The 19,671-nt window shown below is 43.0% G+C and overlaps 1 protein-coding gene across 1 annotated transcript in view; it reads right to left on the bottom strand.

Annotated features, from left to right (window-relative positions):
* The window catches only part of NEK9 (NIMA related kinase 9), a 47,867-nt gene extending 30,344 nt beyond the window's left edge, over positions 1 to 17,523 (bottom strand). The window contains exons 1-12 of the mRNA XM_056493320.1: positions 17,260 to 17,523; positions 16,737 to 16,766; positions 15,801 to 15,978; positions 12,724 to 12,779; positions 11,830 to 11,900; positions 8,017 to 8,122; positions 4,940 to 5,071; positions 3,852 to 3,962; positions 3,224 to 3,288; positions 2,222 to 2,272; positions 1,296 to 1,488; positions 16 to 166 (exon numbers count right to left, since the gene is read on the bottom strand). Coding sequence (XP_056349295.1) covers positions 16 to 166; positions 1,296 to 1,488; positions 2,222 to 2,272; positions 3,224 to 3,288; positions 3,852 to 3,962; positions 4,940 to 5,071; positions 8,017 to 8,122; positions 11,830 to 11,900; positions 12,724 to 12,779; positions 15,801 to 15,978; positions 16,737 to 16,766; positions 17,260 to 17,448 — 1,333 coding nt within the window. The 5' untranslated portion in view covers positions 17,449 to 17,523. The remainder of the gene's footprint in view (positions 1 to 15; positions 167 to 1,295; positions 1,489 to 2,221; positions 2,273 to 3,223; positions 3,289 to 3,851; positions 3,963 to 4,939; positions 5,072 to 8,016; positions 8,123 to 11,829; positions 11,901 to 12,723; positions 12,780 to 15,800; positions 15,979 to 16,736; positions 16,767 to 17,259) is intronic.
* Positions 17,524 to 19,671: the final 2,148 nt, after the last annotated feature.

The following is a 19,671-nucleotide window of genomic DNA, read 5'->3' as shown; positions in this document are numbered from 1 at the left end:
CAAAGGAATTCCAGCTCTCACCCGTGATGCACACTGTGAAATCATCTCCACAGGACACCTGGCGAATGGCTTTTCCCTGAAGCTTCTCAACATGCTTTGGCTGCCGGTAGGAAGCTCTGTCTCCATGTCCCAGCTGTCCGTGCAACTTGGTGCCCCCCTGCATATTCTGCAGGACAGAAACACCTGGTGAGGTTACATTTCCACAGTCTCAGAGATGGTTTCAACAGCTAACAGCAAACAACAGAAGACTGCAAGGAGCAAGAGAAAATGTTCTGTCTGCTCTCGGGAAGAGACTGCAATCTGTGCATACGGTAGGCAACAATCTCAATGGCAGCATAGGCTTTCTGGCAGTGATGTTCTAACAAGGAGTGATCCAGTCTCAGGTCAGCAGCTGGTGAGGAATCCCTGCTCCTTTTTCATCTGCCAGGCTACAGAACCTGTTCCCTGCTGCAGGACTGAAATTTACCCTTCAGCTTTTTGAACTACTTTTCAAACAAAACAAGTAGTGTTGAAATTAAAACTATTAATAGCCAGCTGAAAGTTTTCAGTGATTGTTCATGTAGGAATATCCTGCAAATTACTCCAAGTTATTCTCTTCCTATTTGGATCTCTTTCCTTTCTTACTGACTTATCTTCTAATCTCTTTTAACAGCTTCTGTATAATCAATACAAAAATCTATGGAAGCCTGGAGATGGAGAACACCTCCATGTCACAGACCATCTAAACCTGAGAAGACTGAATTCAATTGTTTAAAATGCATTATATGCCAACATTTTTTATTCACTTTAAACTATTCCAGAATTTCCACTCATCATAAAAAGTAGAGTTGTTTAGCATAAGATCCTTCTGCTTTCAGATGGAAGTTACCTTGCAGATAACAACTATATGACAAAAAGGTCACTCATCCCACCCATTCTGATCTTGAAAAACCCTCCTTGAAAATACAAAAACAGAAAATCTCTAAATCTCCACTGAATGTCTAGTAGTCAGGAATGGAATGAAGAAATGTCTGACACAGTATTTGGGCCTACAAGACCACCATTTACAAACCTCAAGTGCACAGCAAGTTTCCAAGACATTTCCTGTCACAATGGAAAATGTCTCCCAAGAACATACTTGTCTTGGGAGACTTGGATCAGCCCTAAATCAGATGGCCTCAGTGTCCACTGCAGTCTGATTTCTCCCTTTCCAGGCTTCCTGCCCATCTGATTCAAACAGGCTCATGAACAGCCAGCAGTAGACGTGAACCCTCCTTTCTCACTCGTTCCTGCTTCCTGCAGTTTGTCTCACTTACCACCCATGTGTAGAGCTCCTTCTCCACTGTCACCACAGCAAAGTGAGTGTTACCAGCACACACCTGGCGTGCACTGCAGCCACTTTTGATGGCATCCAGCTTCTGAGGAGTGGACTTACCACCCCCCCAAACATACACCTCACTAGTGCGCGAAGTCACCACTGCAATGGGAGCCTCGTTCATGGTACTTGACCTGCACAAGACCCCCCCAACAAATCACACATACTTTTAATAAGGAGTTTGCATACCCTGTCATCACCCATTTTCCTGCTGTTGTCTAGCACTTTCCTCTTCACAACCATTCATGGTTCTTATTTTCAAAAACTATTGTTCCAGTCAAGTGTGAACAGCCCATGAACTGGGACAACACCTAAGGTGCTCAGACAGTTTTAATACTTCCAAGTTTATGAGGAAAAAATGGTCAAATTCTGTCTGATAAATAACAGACAATCAGCTATACATGTCATAGAAGCTACCTGCTTCATAGAGCAACCCTGCTTACAGGCTTGCTGGGAATTTTGCTGAACCTCTGCTATATCAGGTTTTATAGAAGATATTTATATTAATGTAGTATTAATTAATAATCAGACAGTCATATTCCTCCTGCTGAAGGGAATCTGTGTGAAAGGACATATCTACATTACAATTCAGATATGTAGGCTGTAAAGATTATATCCTCAGCAGGACAGATTAGAGCTGGATGGGATCTGCTGAGGTACAGCTCCAGCCATACAAATAAGTAGGATATAAAAGGCACAGTTAAACACAGGACAATAAGCATGCAACTGCTGTGTCAAATTTCTAGAATTCAGGAATCTTCTAAACTACACTATTCCATTAAGGTTGTCACAGGCTAACACTCTCAGTTCCTCTCTGGGGAGCTGTTCTGTCCATACTTCCTTTCAAACACATGCCTAAATAATTACCTTGGTCGCTTATTTGGCCCATTAAGCAGCGTGACTTTCTCTTCCATCTCCCTGCCAAGGGAGAAAAAGGATTTCAGGAAAAAGCAACATTGCTCTATGCAATTTACTGACAAATAGCACACACAGACTGTTTTCCTTTCCAATAAAAGGCTGCTGGCTCTTAGAGGAAACATGGCAGCTGTTTACCAGCTCACAGCAATACACAGCAAGTAGGGCAGAAGTAATGTGCCACACAACTAACAAACTTCTAGAAGAGCTGAGGACAACAAACTACGTCTGTATGAAAATGCAGCCAACCATACCCAAGTTGCACAAGAATAACCTTAAATGGCTAAATATTATGAGGATTTGGGTGTTTACCAATGCATACAGCAAAACAAAACTCAAACTCTGCTGATCACCAAACAAAACACTATTGGTATAAAGGACTAAGTCTGCGGTTCCCAAATAAACCAATGTGGAATAGAAACAGCCCAGATTTATTGCCCCCTTTCATGCCAAGATGGTGTGTGCAGGCTGACGGTCAAACTATGCTAAAATGGGCCACTTTCAATGCAAGTCTCTCCCAAAGAGGGAGGCAACAAAAAGAAAAAATGAGGGTCTCTATACTGAATGATCCATATATTTTGAATATATATATCCAAAATGTTTTTTTCCAATGATCACTAGAGGATCTCTCTGACTTTTCATTCACAGACATTTGAAGAGTAGAAAGAAACATTCCTCAAAGAGTCTCAGAATGGAATACCTCAAAGTTCTCAATACAACAGCTTCTAAGGATGCAGAGACCCTTCTCACACACCAACTGAACATCAGATCAGAAGACAAGACTGCAAAAATGCACTTTTCACCTAATGAGAAGGAAATATTTAAATATCTGTCTCACATCAGTCTAAATTCACTTAAGGACTTTGCTGTGAAAGCATAAACACCAGCAGCCTGCACGAACCCTTCTGTTTTCCCTGTCAGCCATCTAGGCTTCAGGCAAGACCACCTGATTACCTCCTGCGTTTGCTGAGAAGGGGATGTTCAAGCAATTCATCTGCAGTGGGTCTCTTTTCTGGGTCCTGAAAGAATGAAGCAACAAGTAATTCTCTGAGAAATACTCATCATCTATAATAAAACTGTGGGGCAGAAGACCTCATTCAAGCCTGCATGGACTTCCTTCCTTGATTCCCTTCAGAAGGGAAAAGAATTAATTAAAATATTTAGAATTAATAGGGATAAATACCACAGATGTGCAGGAGGGACTTGCATACTCCAAAGGTATTCATACTATGTTTGCTTTCAATAAATTAATTCCCTACAGAAACCTAGTGCTCTAAGAGACTGTAGTGAGATGATGCTCCTACATCCACAGCACAGCATTAAAAAATAATTGCTTCTGCCAGCACATTAAATACTTGTGATCAGAGTAAACCCAGCATACCTCCAGTGCCAGCAGGACTGAGATAAACCTTTCAGAGGACTGGAGAAAGCCCAACTTCAGTGATGCCTCAGGCCTCAATAAAATTACCCTGCATCAACAGCTAATATACTGAAACAGGCATGTCACTCCCCATCACCCCTGAATTCCATGACTGAGACAGCTGGGAATGGGTATCTGAAAGTTAGAACGAATTTCACCAACCTGATCAAGGCAGGAGTTCACCATCTGGATCAGTTCCCAGGAATAGACAGTGGAATCAACCTCCATGGCACGATTTCCCTGTACAATCTTCACACAAAGGTTCAGGGGATTCTAGGCAGAAACCAGAAACCAGCCATAATGGAACCAAACTGGACAATGTGTCCAATGGGAAGAGATGCTACAGGCCACCATTATTTTCTTCCTCCATCTCTGATCAGGACACAGCCCTCTTCTTCTCTGCCTAGAAGGTTCTCCAGAAATCTAATCACAATTCCTGCAGAAATGGTACCCTGATAGCTAGGACTTAGTGGCAACACCCAGCTTCTCACAAATTCTCTAACAGCACAAGGAGAACAGGCTTCTCTTCACGTGAAATCTCCCAAGCCACATATTGCCATTAAACACGGCACAGCGGCAAAGCTGCTGGGCCTTAAAAGCCATCACTGGAGAAAGTCAGGAAAGGATGGTATTTTCACACCGTCACTTTCAGGGTTACAACATCTTGCCTACAGCAACTAGCAGCTTTTGCCATCACATGGCACAGCAAGCAAATCCCATGTGCCAGCCAGCAATGCTCCTTTCACCCTCCCTGCACCAGCTTGACCAGACTTCTCTTGCAACCAAGCTTCCAGAAAGAGTAACAGGATGAGATCCTATGAAATCCGAAGGACAGAACTTGCTACAGAATGCTACACAGAAAATTCACAGCTTGTAATGCTAAAAGACTTCATACACAATCACAAACTTTCTCCTTATAGTGAAAAGGATACTTTGTTCATAACCATGATACAAATTAGCACAGTTATTATTCTCCATCTAGTAAACATGGGCTGCAGACAAGGGTGGGTTTGGCACAAGCTAGAGAGGACGCTGCATGAAGGCAGTAGGGAATCTGCAAAAAGGGTGCAGAAAAGGTGCAGGAATCATGCAGACATTTTCTCTGGCTATAGTTGTCACTCTCAGGCCACTGTTTTTCTAATTAGCAGATTTAAAAAACAACAAAAGAAAAACGTGACTGAAGAAAGTTATGTGTGAATCTTAGGACAATAAAAATAGGTTATTCAGTCCATACTGGTTTGCAGACTTACAGTAGCATCAAAGGTCCTCTTCAGAGTAAGCAGCTCAAAGATGACACAGCCCACAGCCCAAATATCTGATTTGAAGTTGTATTTCACACCCTGGCAGAGTTCTGGGGACATGTAATATGGAGTTCCCACCAGCTAGGGAAAAAAAACAAACAAACAAAAAAAAATTTAAAAATCAGAAATGATCCAACAGCCTTCAACTCAGGAGCTCTGTATCCATTATGCTCACACAGGACAGAGCTAGACACTGATCTGACACTGCACTGAAGTGATATACCTCCCTAATGTGCTGGAGGGATAGGAACAATAAGCACACTTCTTCCCCTGTCATCCACAAATCTATCTGGCCCTGAGCTTTCTAAAAGATCCTAGACACCTCTCTTCTCATATACCTGATATGGTACATACTTCTCACTAGAGTAATAGCCACAAAAACATAACGAGGACTTTCGCCTCTCTTAAATATACATCACTTAGAGGCCATCAAGGCTTTATGCACTGATCAGGCATATGGAATCCATCACATGAGGTTGAAGAAAAAGGGATCTAGCAAAGCTTCCAAATTCAGATGCCAGACCTTAGCTATGGAGCCACTGTGATCACAAGATACTGCCAGGACAAAGGCTGCTCTGTCTCAAAGGAAAAGAAGGGCTCCTTTTGGGTCAGTACGTAGAAAGCTGGCTTGAGTCCCACCCAAGAGACCTTCATTTCAGAAGTGACTTTCCTGAACAATTGTTTTGTGTAGAACAAACAACCCCACCACCAGAAAAATCCAAAACCCTGTACATAAATACAAAGTCCTCCCAGGTACTGCAAAAGTAGTGGCTTAGTTCAAAGTCACAACTAGGAGACAGAATAAACATGAGAAAAGATGTAAGAATGAAGCTTCCACATGAATGGAGCTCATTCCTTAGAAAGAAACTAGACAGTAAAACAAAATGAGACAGAATTTAGAAAAAGGAGAAATATTTATAGATGACCTCTTTTCAATTCTCTCAGCAAAGCTCTACAAAGGACTACAAAGCCTGCCCTTCATGAGACTCTGTAAGTACACTGGATACCAAATGGGTACATTCAGAATCTGCCATCTCCCTCCCATTTCCTGTCACAGAGTGTGACTGCTACAGAGGTACATGAGTTCCAGCCATGGGAAGGTTTAGAAGCCCTAAGAATTGGAGTGTAACACAGAGAACTAGGACACTGAACCTAAACATTTTTTAAGCAAAGATAAGACAGACATATTTTCTGTATCTTCTTTGCTAAATGGGAGAAAAAATGATAAATTAAGAACTCAGTGTTTAGTATGCAAGATGTGAGTGTTCTACAAAATCACAATCTGACTGCTACAATTACAAATATGATAATACCATGTTCGCACTCATTTCCCAAAAAAATGACTTCCAGTCTGCCACCAGTCATTATGTTAAAAATTGAGCAACTAGACCAGAGCATAGCCAGCATATAAAAGTCAAAATACGGCTGCAGGTGTGTAGTTCAATATTTTTCATATATTAAAAAGGAAAAAACAATGCTTGCAGGTATAGTAGGTATAGATGAATACAGACAACAGGCAAAAACAAACCTAGAAATTCACAGCACAGACTGAACTGCCTCTGAAAGCCAGAAGGTCATGAAAAGTGTGACAAAGCAAAAGTGGTTCTGCTGCAGCCCAGCCTAGTGATGGCTTTGTGCAGCAGCCTTGAGTTCCCACTTACAGTGGAACTGCACAATAGTGCTCGTGTTCTGGAAAGGGACTGGCAAGTATTTAACTACACATCCTAACAGAACACCAACACCTGGCATTAAATTGAATAATAGAACCTGATAAGATGAAGTGTGAGCTGGCTTGTGTCCCAAACTATAATAAAGGCCTTTAGCAGATAGGAACCTTAGACAATGTCTTTCTTTCCAAGCCTAATACTCACCACAGAAATTAATGGAGTTGGGAAATTCAAACTGAACCTTTTAGGTGCCTGCAATACAGCTTACCCCATGTCACAATTGGCTGCAAAAACACTTTCTGGCAGGGTCTGGAACAAGGCCAAGCTTGACAGCCTTCTGGTAGAATTAATCTCTCCTACAAAGCTCTACCCCCCTTCAGGAACATTACCAATAAACCATACATGTGGTAACCATAAGAAGCACAAGTGCCTTTCCTGCTTCTTCGAAATTCAGTTCAGAGCCTGAATATGAAAGAGATTTGAGACATGCCTGTGGCACAGTGCAATGTCAGGCATGCACAACCAAGCTATCTCAGATCCACCTGAGACATAATTTACCTGTTAGCAGCATGACAAAATTAATTTATCTGTTAAGCTGGCCTTAACTAGCCCAGAGGGAGAGCGTTGTTCTGATGGGACTCTAATGCTGTCTTTGTCCTTCAGCTAGCACTGCCTTTGTGTTACACAGATTCACCTTCAGAAGTACCATGCCTAGGGGAAAGAACAACAGTGCTCTCTAGCATGGCTACACTAGCTCTGGTACAATCCTATTTTCATAGTGGCACCTATCTTTAGTCTACTGCTACCTTCCAGAGAGACAGACCTCCAAAAGGTAATCTGGGAGCAAGGATAACTGCAGGCTGCAACACATCAGGAAATATGCCAAAGTTAGTAAGATAAAGTTAGGAAATAAAGTTGTACCGAGTGGGTGTCAGTCTCCAAGTAGTGACAGGACAAGAAGAAATGGCCCCAAATTGCACCAAAGGAGGTTTACATAAAATACTAGGAAAAATTCCTTCACTAAATAGGTCAGGCATTGGAACAAGATGCCCAAAAAAGTAGTTCCATCTCTAGAAGTGCTAAAAAAACCCAAAACAAACTGTGGATGCAGCACTTGGGGACATGGTTTAGTGGTGAACACAGCGCTGCTGGGTTAACAGTTGGACTCAATGACCTTAGAGGTCTTTTCCAACCTTAATTCTAAGATACCACAACACTGAGGGAAGTTGAGGGGTGAGGGAAAGGAAAGCAACAGTAAACAAGCAGCAAGAATGTACAGAGTCCCTGGTCTTCTGCAAGGCATGCAGAGCTGAAAGAAAAACACAACTCAGTTTGCACACAAAGATGGCAGATACTCACAGTCTCAGCCATAGAGTACTCAGAGTTCAGCTTCTTTGCCAACCCATAGTCTCCCAACTTAATCAGGTTTGCCTTGGTTAGAAAGATATTTAATGTCTTTATGTCTCTGAAATGAGAAGAAGAAATTCAAAACACTCAAATATGCTTCCAGATTTCACAGTTCTTCCCATATTACTATACTTTCCCCCCAAAATGAGCTACTTGCTAGTCTGCCAGCACCCTGTCACTTCTGCCCCAAGTACCAGGGCAGTAACTGCAGTTATCCATGTTTTATCACATTCCCCACACAAACACAACAGTTTCAAAAGCTCAGGCTCAGACACCTATATAAAGGCCACAGATCAAAGATAGTTCTTTCCCCCCCTCTCAGTTTCTTCTCGTATGAAGGTCATTGAGCAGGTATTATTTTTGCTAGTTTTATAAATAGACCCAAGCCAGTAGACGCTGAGCTCACTAAAAACCTAAGTTTGAATATGTATGTATGCACATATAAACACACAGAGGGTGTGAAACAGATGCCACTCTACATCTTAAGCATAATGTCCTTATCCCTCAAGAAGAACTCTTTGTAATGTGACATAGGATTCTAGCCTATGAGTTGGCTGGGCTGATTGAGAAGGCTTTAGTCTAGGTTTGAAGGGGGAAGGAGGTAAGACCAGGCTGGCTAGAAGTGAGCCTGTGGGCTGCATGCCAGTGTTGGGGTGAGATCAACAGCCCAGCTGAAGTGCATCTGTACCAACGCACACAGCATGGGTAAAAAACAGGAGGACATGGAAGCCACTGTGCAGCAGGAAAGCTGTGACATAAATGCCATCATGGGAATGTGGTAGGGGACTTGAATCACTGGAGTGCTGCAGTGCACCTCTTCCAAAGGGACAGGTGACAAGGGATGGCTCTGCACAACAGCTCTTGACTGCAGAGAGCCCAGGGTCAGTGATGATATGGCTCCTGATATGGTGCCTGTGGGTGAGAATCAGGGGGAGGATCCAACCAGGATGAACAGCCAGATGAGATTCCATAAGCAGCTGGCTGATGTTTCATGATCTCCAGTTTTTGTGAGAGATTTTAACCTGCTGGATGTCTGCTGGAAACTCAACACAGCAGAGAGGAGGCAGTCTAGGAGGTTTCTGAAGGGTGTGGAAGATAACTTCCTGACACAGCTGGTAAGAAAGCCTGCTGGGGCAGCACCTGCTGTTTCTGAACAGAGGAGGGCTGGTGGGAGATGTGGTGCTTGGAGGCCATCTTAGGTAGCAACCACAAAATGAGTTTTCAACTCTTGATAAGTAAGGAAGGGGTCAACAAAACCTCTACATCTTGGAGTTCTGGATGGCAGACTGTGGTATTTTCAGGACATTGGTTCAGTCAGACCCTTGGGAAACAGCTCTTAAAAACAAAGGGGTCTAGGAAGGCTGGACATACTTTAAGAAGGAAATTTTAGAGATGCAGGAGCAGGCTGCTGGAGAAGCCGGCAGCCCATGGCTTGTGTAAGTGCACTCTTTGTGCACTTATAAACAGCCTGGGTGGCAGGGCACAGAGTGCGGTGGGGATGGGCACATCCAGTTGGCAGTCATTAACCAATGGGGCTCCCCAGGGCTCAGTGTTGGGGCCAGTCCTGTTTAATACCTTTATCAATGTTTTCAACGAGGGGATTGAGTGCACCCTTGGTCAGTTTGCAGAAAACATCAAGCTGAGTAGGAGTGCAGATGGGCTGCATGGTAGGAAAGGCTCTACAGTGAGATCTAGACAGGCTATATTGATAGGCTGAGGCCAATTGTAGACGTTCAGTAAGATGAAATGTTGGGTCCTGCACTTGGCCCACAACAACCCCCAGCAGTGCTACAGGCTGGGGACAGAATGGCTGGAAAGCTACCCAGCAGAAAAGGACTGGGTGTGCTGGCCAACAGCAGCTGAACATGAGCCAGTGTGTGCCCAGGTGACCAAGAAGGCCAGTGGCATCCTGGGCTGTGTCAGAAATAGTGTGGCCAGCAGGACCAGGGCAGGGATTGTTCCCTTTACTGGTGAAGGCTGGTGAGGCCACATTTAGAGTCCAGTTCTGGGCCCTCACTGCAAGAAAGACATTGAGGTGCTGGAGTATGTCCAGAGAACAGAGCTGGTGAAGGGTCTGGAGCACAAATCTGATGAGCAGTGGCTGAGGGAGCTGGGGTTGTTTAGCCTGAAGAAAAAGAGGCTCAGGTGAGACCTTACCACTCTCTATCACTGCCTGAAAGGAGGTTGCAGCAAGATGAAGGTAAGTCTCTTTTCCGAGGTAACTGGTGACAGTTGTCAAAAGAGGAAATTGCCTCAGGATATACCAGGGGAGGTTCAGGTTGGATATCAGAAGAATTTCTTCACTGAAAGGGTTGTTAAGCATTGGACTGGGCTGTCCAGGGAAGTGGTAGAGCCACCATCTCTGGAAGTGTTCAAGAAACAACTAGACATGGCACTTAGTTCTATGGTTTAGCTGACATGGTGGTGTTCAGTTGGACTCTTGAGATCTTGGAGGCGTTTTTCAACCTTAATGATACCATGATTCAATGACATATTATGCCCAAGAGATCGAAAGACTGATGGCCACAAAAACGCTGAAATCCAAAACTAATAGAAAACACTCTCTCCCAGACAATCTGTGTGTAGTTTCAGAGATCAACACAAGAGGCTGGAAATAGAGAAGAAGCCGCTGCAGCATGATATGCTTTTCATGGCCAACACTTCATAACACCCTCTTTTCCTAATCAACAACATCCAAGGGTAGATTGGGAAAGCATCAAGTAAAGCAGCACTTTGCATTCATCCACTTGGGGCATTGCAAAGTACTGAGTCACTCTGACACTGTCTGCAGCAAAAGGAAATCACTGCAAACATTTAAATAATTGTCCAGTTCGTTATTATGGAAGGATTTGGGGCCACACATGTTCAGAAGTGGTAAGAAGAAAATCCCTGCAAACCAGGACAGACATGACATCTGCTTCAGGCCAAAAACTGAGGCACTACTTTGCTGAGTGCAGGCTACCACCCCCTTATTAGCAAGGCTTGCCAATCACTAAAGACTCAGAATGGAAGCAGCCAGGATGCTGTTGCTGTCCTACAGAAAACACCCTCACACAGCTCTGCCCATAGGCGAGTGCAACACAACTGTGCTGGAAGTGGCTGTCTACATGTGCAATACTGCCCTGACCATCACAGCCTCCTTGAAACACACATCAGATATGAAATTTACTGCTCCCAAACAGAAAAGGGCAACAGAAAAAGGTGGTTAGCTACACATTAGAATCTCAGAATAACTGTCAAAATTACCACTACAAGCCAACAGACTATACTAGCTCCTTAAGTAACAGGTTAAAGAAATAAGATTTAGACAAATGCAGGACAAATCCTCACATGGGTTATATTACAGCAATGGACAAATGCAAAGTCTTCCTCACCATTAACCTCCAGGAATTACAGAATGATATACACATTGGCTTGCAGCTATTACTTGTGGAACAGGTCGGAAGTACCTTTGGCCTGTGGTAAATGCTCTTCCTACCCACTTTAACAAACATCATTTATATGCTATCTCAATAAAGGGCAAATTTACTTCCTTCCTATGTGGATAAACTCTTTGTTCACACAGCTGCAGTTCCATTTGCAAATACAAGATTTCCTGACACGTTTATCACAAGATGGTTTCTAGCCCAATGAAAAATAGATTCTTAACATCTAGGAGATCCTATTACACTTTTGAGACAAGCTCAGTGCTTGCTTTAAACAAAGCAGCAAACTCACTCCCATGAACTGCACTGGTTATCTCAGCTTTCTGCATGCCACACTTACCTGTGAAGAATTCCAGCTCGATGAATGCAGCTCACAGCTGATGCAATTTGAAAGAGATACCAAACCACCATCTGCATGGGTAGGAATATATACATAAATATACGTAATGTGAGGCTCAAGAAAAATTTTTTAAAATCACAAAACCCTACACATCCCTGTCACACTGAGGCATAGCAAGAGAGCCTGGCAATACCATTTAGATGCTTGTCAGGAGTAAGAAAATTTTAAAATTTTCTGGTTTCAATAGATAGATTGTTCTACTTCCATTCATAGTGTGTCTCCTGACAAGCATCAGAGATTCAATAAGTGCAAAGACTTAAGAATGACAACTAATGACCACTTGGGAAACATCTACAGTTATGCTCTTCAAATATTAATTGGGACCATTAAATACTCCCCATGAGCCAGAAAGTCTTAGAAGTCACCATATAAGACAATTAAGTGTAATCATTAATCAACTCAGCATGCAGTGAAAGCAGACAGCAAAAAGTAAGTTTAAATAAAATAAAGACAGAAAAAGTGAAGAGAGATACAAGGAAATTACTACAAAATTATTAAGAAGGGAGAGAAACAGAGGGCCCACTAGGAAGAAACACAGAAAGAGGTTTAAAAGTTAAATGTCTGCCAAGATGATAAGGTGAAGAAAGCCAGCTCTCTTTCATTATTCCTCCTCTGGAACAATATACTGCTTATAGACAGTTAAAAAGGAAAATAAGGATTTTCAGATATCCATAAATACTTGCAATATTGAACCAGGAGGATGTCAGTCCCCAGATAAACACAGAAAAGCCCCACCATCAGAATGAAAAAAACTGGAAGAAATACCCAAATAACCCTACAGATCCCCAGAACATTAGGCCAGCTCCACTGCTCCCTCAAACCATTCCAAATTACCTCTTCTTCAAATAACTTGTCTTTCTGTCGTAGAATCTTATCGTAGAGGTTCCCTCCTGTAATTATAAGTGAGTGAGAAAGACAGAGAGGTTCATCTTAGTTAATGGCAGCAGTTACTCTGCTCAAGTGCTGCTGGGAATACTCAAACACCCTAAGACATCTGATCAATCACTATATCTCTCTCTCAGCATTCTTCACTCACACTGGTTAGGCACTCACAAAACTAAGTTCTTCTTCCATCTAAGAACTTCAATGGTGTATTTAAGCCTAAACAGAGATGATTCTTTACCACCACCCTTTAATACTCTCTGAAAAGTAAATCAGTAAGCTTACCAGCAGTGTCTACTTTTCTACTTATTTTTTTTTAAGTGCTTCTTTGGGTATGTAAACATGTATTAGCTGTACGGCAAATCAAGTGAGATTATCCTGTTCAGTATTATATATATAAATAATACATTAAAAAAGAGAAAGAAAACAAATTTTAAGTCAGAGTAGTCCATGAAAGCACAATTTACTCTTTCCCCACCTACTCTCCAGCTCTGACTGGCCTCTCCTTTATATACCCTGCCAAATACAGTGGTGCAGAATTCACAAAGCACTGACAACAGCAGTACCACTAATAGAAGCCTGGAATCAGCTGAAATCTTCAGTGCACCCCAAGACTTTAAGACAGCAGACTGAAAATAAAGGACAGCTAAAAGAAATTATGCTGAGGGCTGTAGGTAGAGAAACTCCCTGTCAGATCAGCACCCAAACAGTAAATCCCAAAACTCTGATAACCTCCTGCTGCTATTCCAGTTCCCAATTATCACATATTATGTCCTAATTGTAATGGATCACTAGGACCATTCCCATGGTGCAAGACAGCTTTTGTCTGCATGATTTCCATTCTGTCAAGTGGTGAATGTCCAAAACAGGCTGCAAGGACTCCACTGTCTACTTGAGGGACATAATTCAGACTTTCATCTTAGGAAGATTTTTCTAAGATTCTCTTCACTTAATTTTTTCTCATTCAGCCTTGCTGTAACTTCCCAACATTTCTTGTTTCTGCCTTACGTTCACATTTACAAATTAGCTATAAACCACTCTTCACATTCACAATTTAACCAAAGTATTCACTTCTGCCTCTTCTTATGTATGTCTTTTCCAACCATTCCAACTTTGCAGGGTTTTAGTCAATTGTGTTAATCTCTTTTTTTTCCACATCTTTTTTGCAGCTTTTCTGAACCAAACAGCAGCATGATAGGTACTACATTGCCAAAATCCTACACAAGGAGACAAGTTAGCTCCTGACTCATATAACCAATACCTCTATGCACACATATGAAAGCCAAATTAATTTCGTATTTGTCTCATCTAATCACATCTAACCTTCCATAGGTTATTCTCTTTACAATTACTGTATTTTGTAAGATATTTCTTCCCAAATATATTTCATTTGTATTCACTGATGTTATCCCATAGTAAATCCAAGTTCTACAGTACCATGATACACACATGGAACTAAAGGCAAATAGATCAGTAAGTTGGCTTCCTCCTCTGTAAAACAGGGGCAACACTCACTGAAATTTGAAATTCTTTTCTAGATCTTTAGAAGAGACAAGCCAATTAAACAGTAAAACTTTCAGATTCTGACAGTGTCTGACAGTGATTGGTTCTGCCTTACTTTTAAAATTATTCACAAATTAACTTGGGCTTGCACACTGTAAAAAAAAAAAAAAAAATAAGCCAAAGAAACAATTATTAATGCATTGGCAAAACCACTACGTGAAAGTCCACACAAAATTTCCTGTTTCTCATGTCCCTTGTTCTCGACCATTCAGACACATTCAAGCAAAACCAGCTATACACTCATCTCTTGGTTATTACCCAAAGCCAACAGAGGCATCTACAAATGTGCACAGACATCAATACTACGCAGTTTTTCTCTATGCCCTCCAACAAAATTATAATGACCTCAAGCATGCAGTCTTTTCAGGGCAAGTAAGTAATTCACACAGAGAGAACCCTTAAAATAAAAGGTGTCTCAAAGAGCTAACATTCCCCTATGCTTGCACGGGACTCCACCCTCCATAAGAACAAAAAGCAGAGAGAAAAACCAGCTTTGGCCAAGCTGCCAACCAGGGTGTCTGACACTCTTCTAAAAGACCTTACACAACTCTGTTGTGCTCTCCAACCTGTTCCAGTGAAAGCAATATGTTGCATAAGGTGAACACAACACAATGATAGCCTTTTCCAGCAAAATATGTTTCTTCTGATGAGCCAAGGCTTAATGCAAGCCCTACACAAACCAGACACTGTCTGGGGAGCTGTCCCACTCACCCAAACAGGAACCACACTGCAGTTCTAGGCATGTATCCTATTCCAGCAGTGTAACCTGTGTATGGGCTCCTGCTCCTGCCATCTAAGAGCAGCTGCTAGTCACAACCTCATTGCAAACCCTTCCAAGCTGCATCCAAGCTAGGACTGCTTCCCCTGCAAACTCCAAACACAACCATCTGAGTTACTCTTGGATAGAATTTTACAGTTTTCTCCACCACCAGAAATTTCTTTATTGTTTGGGGTTTTTCTTAATAGTTAACATAAAAGCTGAAAGCAGAAGACAGGAAAAAGTCCTGACTGCTGTGTAGCAGGACATTTTTAAGCTCTGATTTATAACTGCCAAATTATAAATCTATTTAGGTAACAGTACTAAAAAAACAGCCCTGCTCAGTACTGGTACAGAGGCCCAGATAGTCTCATGGTCTTTTCCTACTGCCCTCCTAAAAGAACACAGCAAGGTGCACTAGAAGTGTTTATCACCAGCAATCCACTCCTTCCAGTGCACCAGCTATTCAGAAAACTCAAGAAATCATCTACTGCACAGATTGCCTCCACTAACTACTGAGCTTCTTTTTCCAGCACCCGAGACAAATCAGAAGGGCTCTCAGTCTCCTCTTCAGGAGCTATGCAGCAGAATTCACCTCCACTCCTCTGCTCTCCAGCTGACACCCCAGAAATACTTGCTGCAGGTTCTGTAGGAGGGTGACCCAGACACATGGCAGCTGTCTGTTCATAAATGGGAGCAGGGATCTCACCATTACAGTACTCCAGCTCGATCAGGAGCGTGGTGTTATCCATGAAGTGATTGTAGTAAGCAATTATGTTCTCATGCTGCAGCAGGGCCAGGATAACGATTTCGTTCAAAGCATCACGACGCTCCTTTTCTGACAGCCGGGTCAGGTCCACCTCTTTCCACACTACAAGTGAGTCATCCTGAAACACAAAAACATCTTTCAATTAAAACACACTGTTATGAAGAGAACGGCATGTGCCTTTATAGCAGGAAATTAAAATAGCAGGGAAAGTAGAAGACTTTTCTGACTCTTACAGATTTCAGACAAATATTCTTCACAGTTTAAGTTCTGAGGTTTGTTGTTTGTCATTAGAAATAGTGATGGCCTGAAGCCATCTTTCTAGCTGGCCAACATTCAGTCTGGGAAAAAAAAAAACAAAACCAAAACACCAAACCAAGGGAAAGACACAGGGTCTGTTTTATTTCAATAAAGACTAAACATACTCCTGTTCAATAAAGGGAGAACATTGTATTTTTAATTCTGTAACTGTAGGATATTGCACAAGACCATAAGCTGTTACAAGTATTCAAAGGAAAATGCTTAAAGAAAACAAACAAACAAAAAACCTCCCTTAAACAAATCAGTAAGGAAACCAGAATGAATTTTGATTTAGTTTGCCCTTGTTAGGCCCACACACGTTGTCAGCCATACTACGGGTGATCTCTCACGTGAACAGTGTTCACTTAAACCTGCCCAAGCCATGAAACTTCAAGGTGGCCAGAAAAAAACTGAAGAACTTCCTTTTGGAACTAAATCAAGCATATTTCCTTGACAGCCGCTAAAACCACAACTACAATTGAACTGGATGATAATATTCCAATTGGAAGCAACAGGAGGACTGGCTTTTCACCCAGTCTCCCCCGATTACACTGAAATGCTGAGCAGGTGAGAGTTTACCTGTATGAGATGACCCCATGTCCTCTGTAACTGGAACAAAACACAGAAAAATGAGTAGTCTACTATCGTCAGAAGAATCTCCACATCTCCCTGCCAAACTTCGGGGACCCAGAGACTGGCAGTGCCCAAAAGCTACAAAACCCAGACCCTGCACCCCTGGCCACTGAGGGCTGAGGCTGTCACTTGGTATGGGGGCTGTTTCCAGAGCGGTGCCGGGAGATGCCACCCCGGGGCTGTCAGTGTCATTGAGGGCTGTCAGTGTCCCCCTGGGGCTGTCAGTGTCCCCCCGGGTCTGTCGCTCACCCCAGGGGGCTGTCAGTGTCCCCCCGGGTCTGTCAGTGTCTCCCCGGGGCCGTCGCTCACCCCAGGGGCAGGGACCGTCGGGCACCGGCGCCTCCAAGCGCCGGCCCCTGTGACCGCCCCGCTGGCCCCGGCAGCGGCCCCCGCCCCTGTGGGAGCGGCCCCGGGCCCTGGCGGTGCGGCGGAGCGGGGCCCCTGTCCCGCCGCCGAGCCGCCTGCCTACCTCGGTGCGGCGGTACAGGGTGGCCTCGCCGAAGGCGCCGCGGCCCAGGGTGCGGATGGGGATGTAGTGCAGCTCCTCCTGCTCGCCGGGCACGCCGCCGCCGCCGCGGGAGCCGCCCCTGCCCGAGGACTCGCTGCCGAAGTCGGAGCTGATGGAGTCGCAGTGCCGCTCGTACTCGCCCAGCGACATGGCGACGGCGGCCGCGCTCGGCGCGGCGCTCCCTCAGCGCGGCCCCGCGGGCTCCATGTCGCTCCCGAGCGCGACCCGGAACCGCTTCCCGCCGCCGCCGCGACCTCCGCGCTCCCGCCCCGCCGGCCCGGCCCCCGCCCCGCCCGCGGCGGGAGCGGGAATTCACTCCCCGAGAGCACGGCGCCCAGCGTCAGCTTCTTAGAAAGCTTTTAGGAACAAAAAACTGAAGTAACTGATTTATATCCAAAAAGTAATTACTGCTTCTTATTGTACAGTTGTTAATGTTTCTTTTTGCTTAGCCATGCGTAATATATATTATTGAAATAGTATAATATATATATATATCATAATTTATATAATTGAAAAATAATTGAGACAAGGGAGAACACACACACAGATAAACACCACGACTGTACCCCAAGTACAAAGATCTACCGGAGTAGAGAGAGCACTTGCAATGGATACACATTTCACACTGTTAATAAAGCATAGTCATCTCCCTCTCTGTGCCATTCACAGTTCATGGATTCTCTCTCTGATGAAGAAATAAACTAAAAGTTTCATAAATTTTAGAGCTGAAGCTGAAATGACTTCTCTGCCATGAAGAAGTATTTGCAACCCTAATCTTAGGTTTGTGATTCATTTTCTTCACAAGCGATGCAAACCATCATCATTTCAACATTTTACTTTCAAAGTTCTGTGGTCATAACTACAGGTGGGAAAGCAGAGTTGATGGAGAACGTTCACTTCAAGACAGGTGATCCAATGCTTATAAGAGACCTCGGGAGCTGAAGCACAAAGCCCTAGACCCGAGCATGATGGAGCCCAGTTAGCTCTTATTTCACTACCTTGGGAACATGCTTGAAAGAATGAGCAATGCTCCTTGCAAAGTGCTGAAGGTTAAAGAGCTGTTTAGCATTATATGCATCTATTTGTAACTTATACATAACATCTATTTGTCGTGCTTAGAAACTATTTCCATATAAAGATGATGTCCTTAGGAACAGCAAAGACAACATGTCAGTTTTAGGATAAATAAGCTTGCAGTAATGGATGAAAAAACTCAGATGTGTCTTGCTAAAGATGATTTACTCCCTCCCTTGGAAGGAGATTATTTGGCAAAATGTCACCTGTCAAATAATAATTTTTAAAAATCTACATGACAAAAATCTCATGCAAATAGGATTTAGAACAGTTGTAGAAAATCAGAAGACTAATTGAAAAAGTCAATCTTAATTTTTCCTATTTGAAAAGTTGAGCTATCTTAAACATTATTATATGCAGTATCTTACAAATTCTTCCACAAAATGCTTACAATAGTAGCTGTAATTAGATTTAGCCACCAGGAAGTATTGCTTTTACTACTCTTTAAGAAGCAGGCAGTAATTCTCACAGCAAGATGCCCCTAAGGCAAGTGCCAGTTGCTGCGCACTCAGGTTTATTGGAATATGACTAAAGAATGCATACCTGAGTTTACACTCAAGCATTTAAAGAAATCAGACCATCAAGCCCCCATCAAGGGGCAATGTGTCATTTTCCCTCTTGCAAAATGAGCATTAAGGATGAATTTGGGTAAAGGTAGGAATACTGTCATTTAAACCAAATCATAGCAAACATCTGCCTTATTTCAAGGATTCATTCATGGTTTCCAGAGTCAAGGCAGTACATTGGTTGTATTACTAAGGAAATATCAGCCAACACTTTACAAGTAAACATCAGCCCATGCTGAGAAAGAAATGACAAGATATCTACATGGTTAATTATAGTTAATAAGACAACACCATGAAAATCCACTTGCATATGTATAGCAAATACTTTATGTGTGAGGGAAGATTGTCCAAAGTACACTTGGGGGGAAATAAAAGCCCAAGCAGCTGGTATGGGTGAGAAAATGCTAGAGGGCAAAACTCTGCAGCAGGTCAGACCAGAGCTGCTGTGGGACATAGCAGGAAAACATAAGCACATCTCCTCTGCTGCCTCATCTATTGGCAGCTGTAGGAACAGCATCCACCAGATAACCAAGTAAAAACAATTTCTTACTATCACAGTTCCAACAGAACATCTTGGTGCAGTTTATGCAAAGATCCCATAATGCAATAGAATTAAAAGCTCAGGGTAAAGCTACCTCAGGAACATCAGCTGTGAAAGGAAATTAAGTGACAGGAAACCACAGAAGTGAGAGAAAGCAATATAAGTATGGTCCTGTCGTTGCTTTTTTTAGGG

This window comes from Oenanthe melanoleuca, chromosome 5 (assembly GCF_029582105.1).
Source record: "Oenanthe melanoleuca isolate GR-GAL-2019-014 chromosome 5, OMel1.0, whole genome shotgun sequence".
In the NCBI taxonomy this organism is placed as follows: Eukaryota; Metazoa; Chordata; class Aves; order Passeriformes; family Muscicapidae; genus Oenanthe; species Oenanthe melanoleuca.
This window is presented reverse-complemented; position numbering and strand designations above follow the sequence as displayed.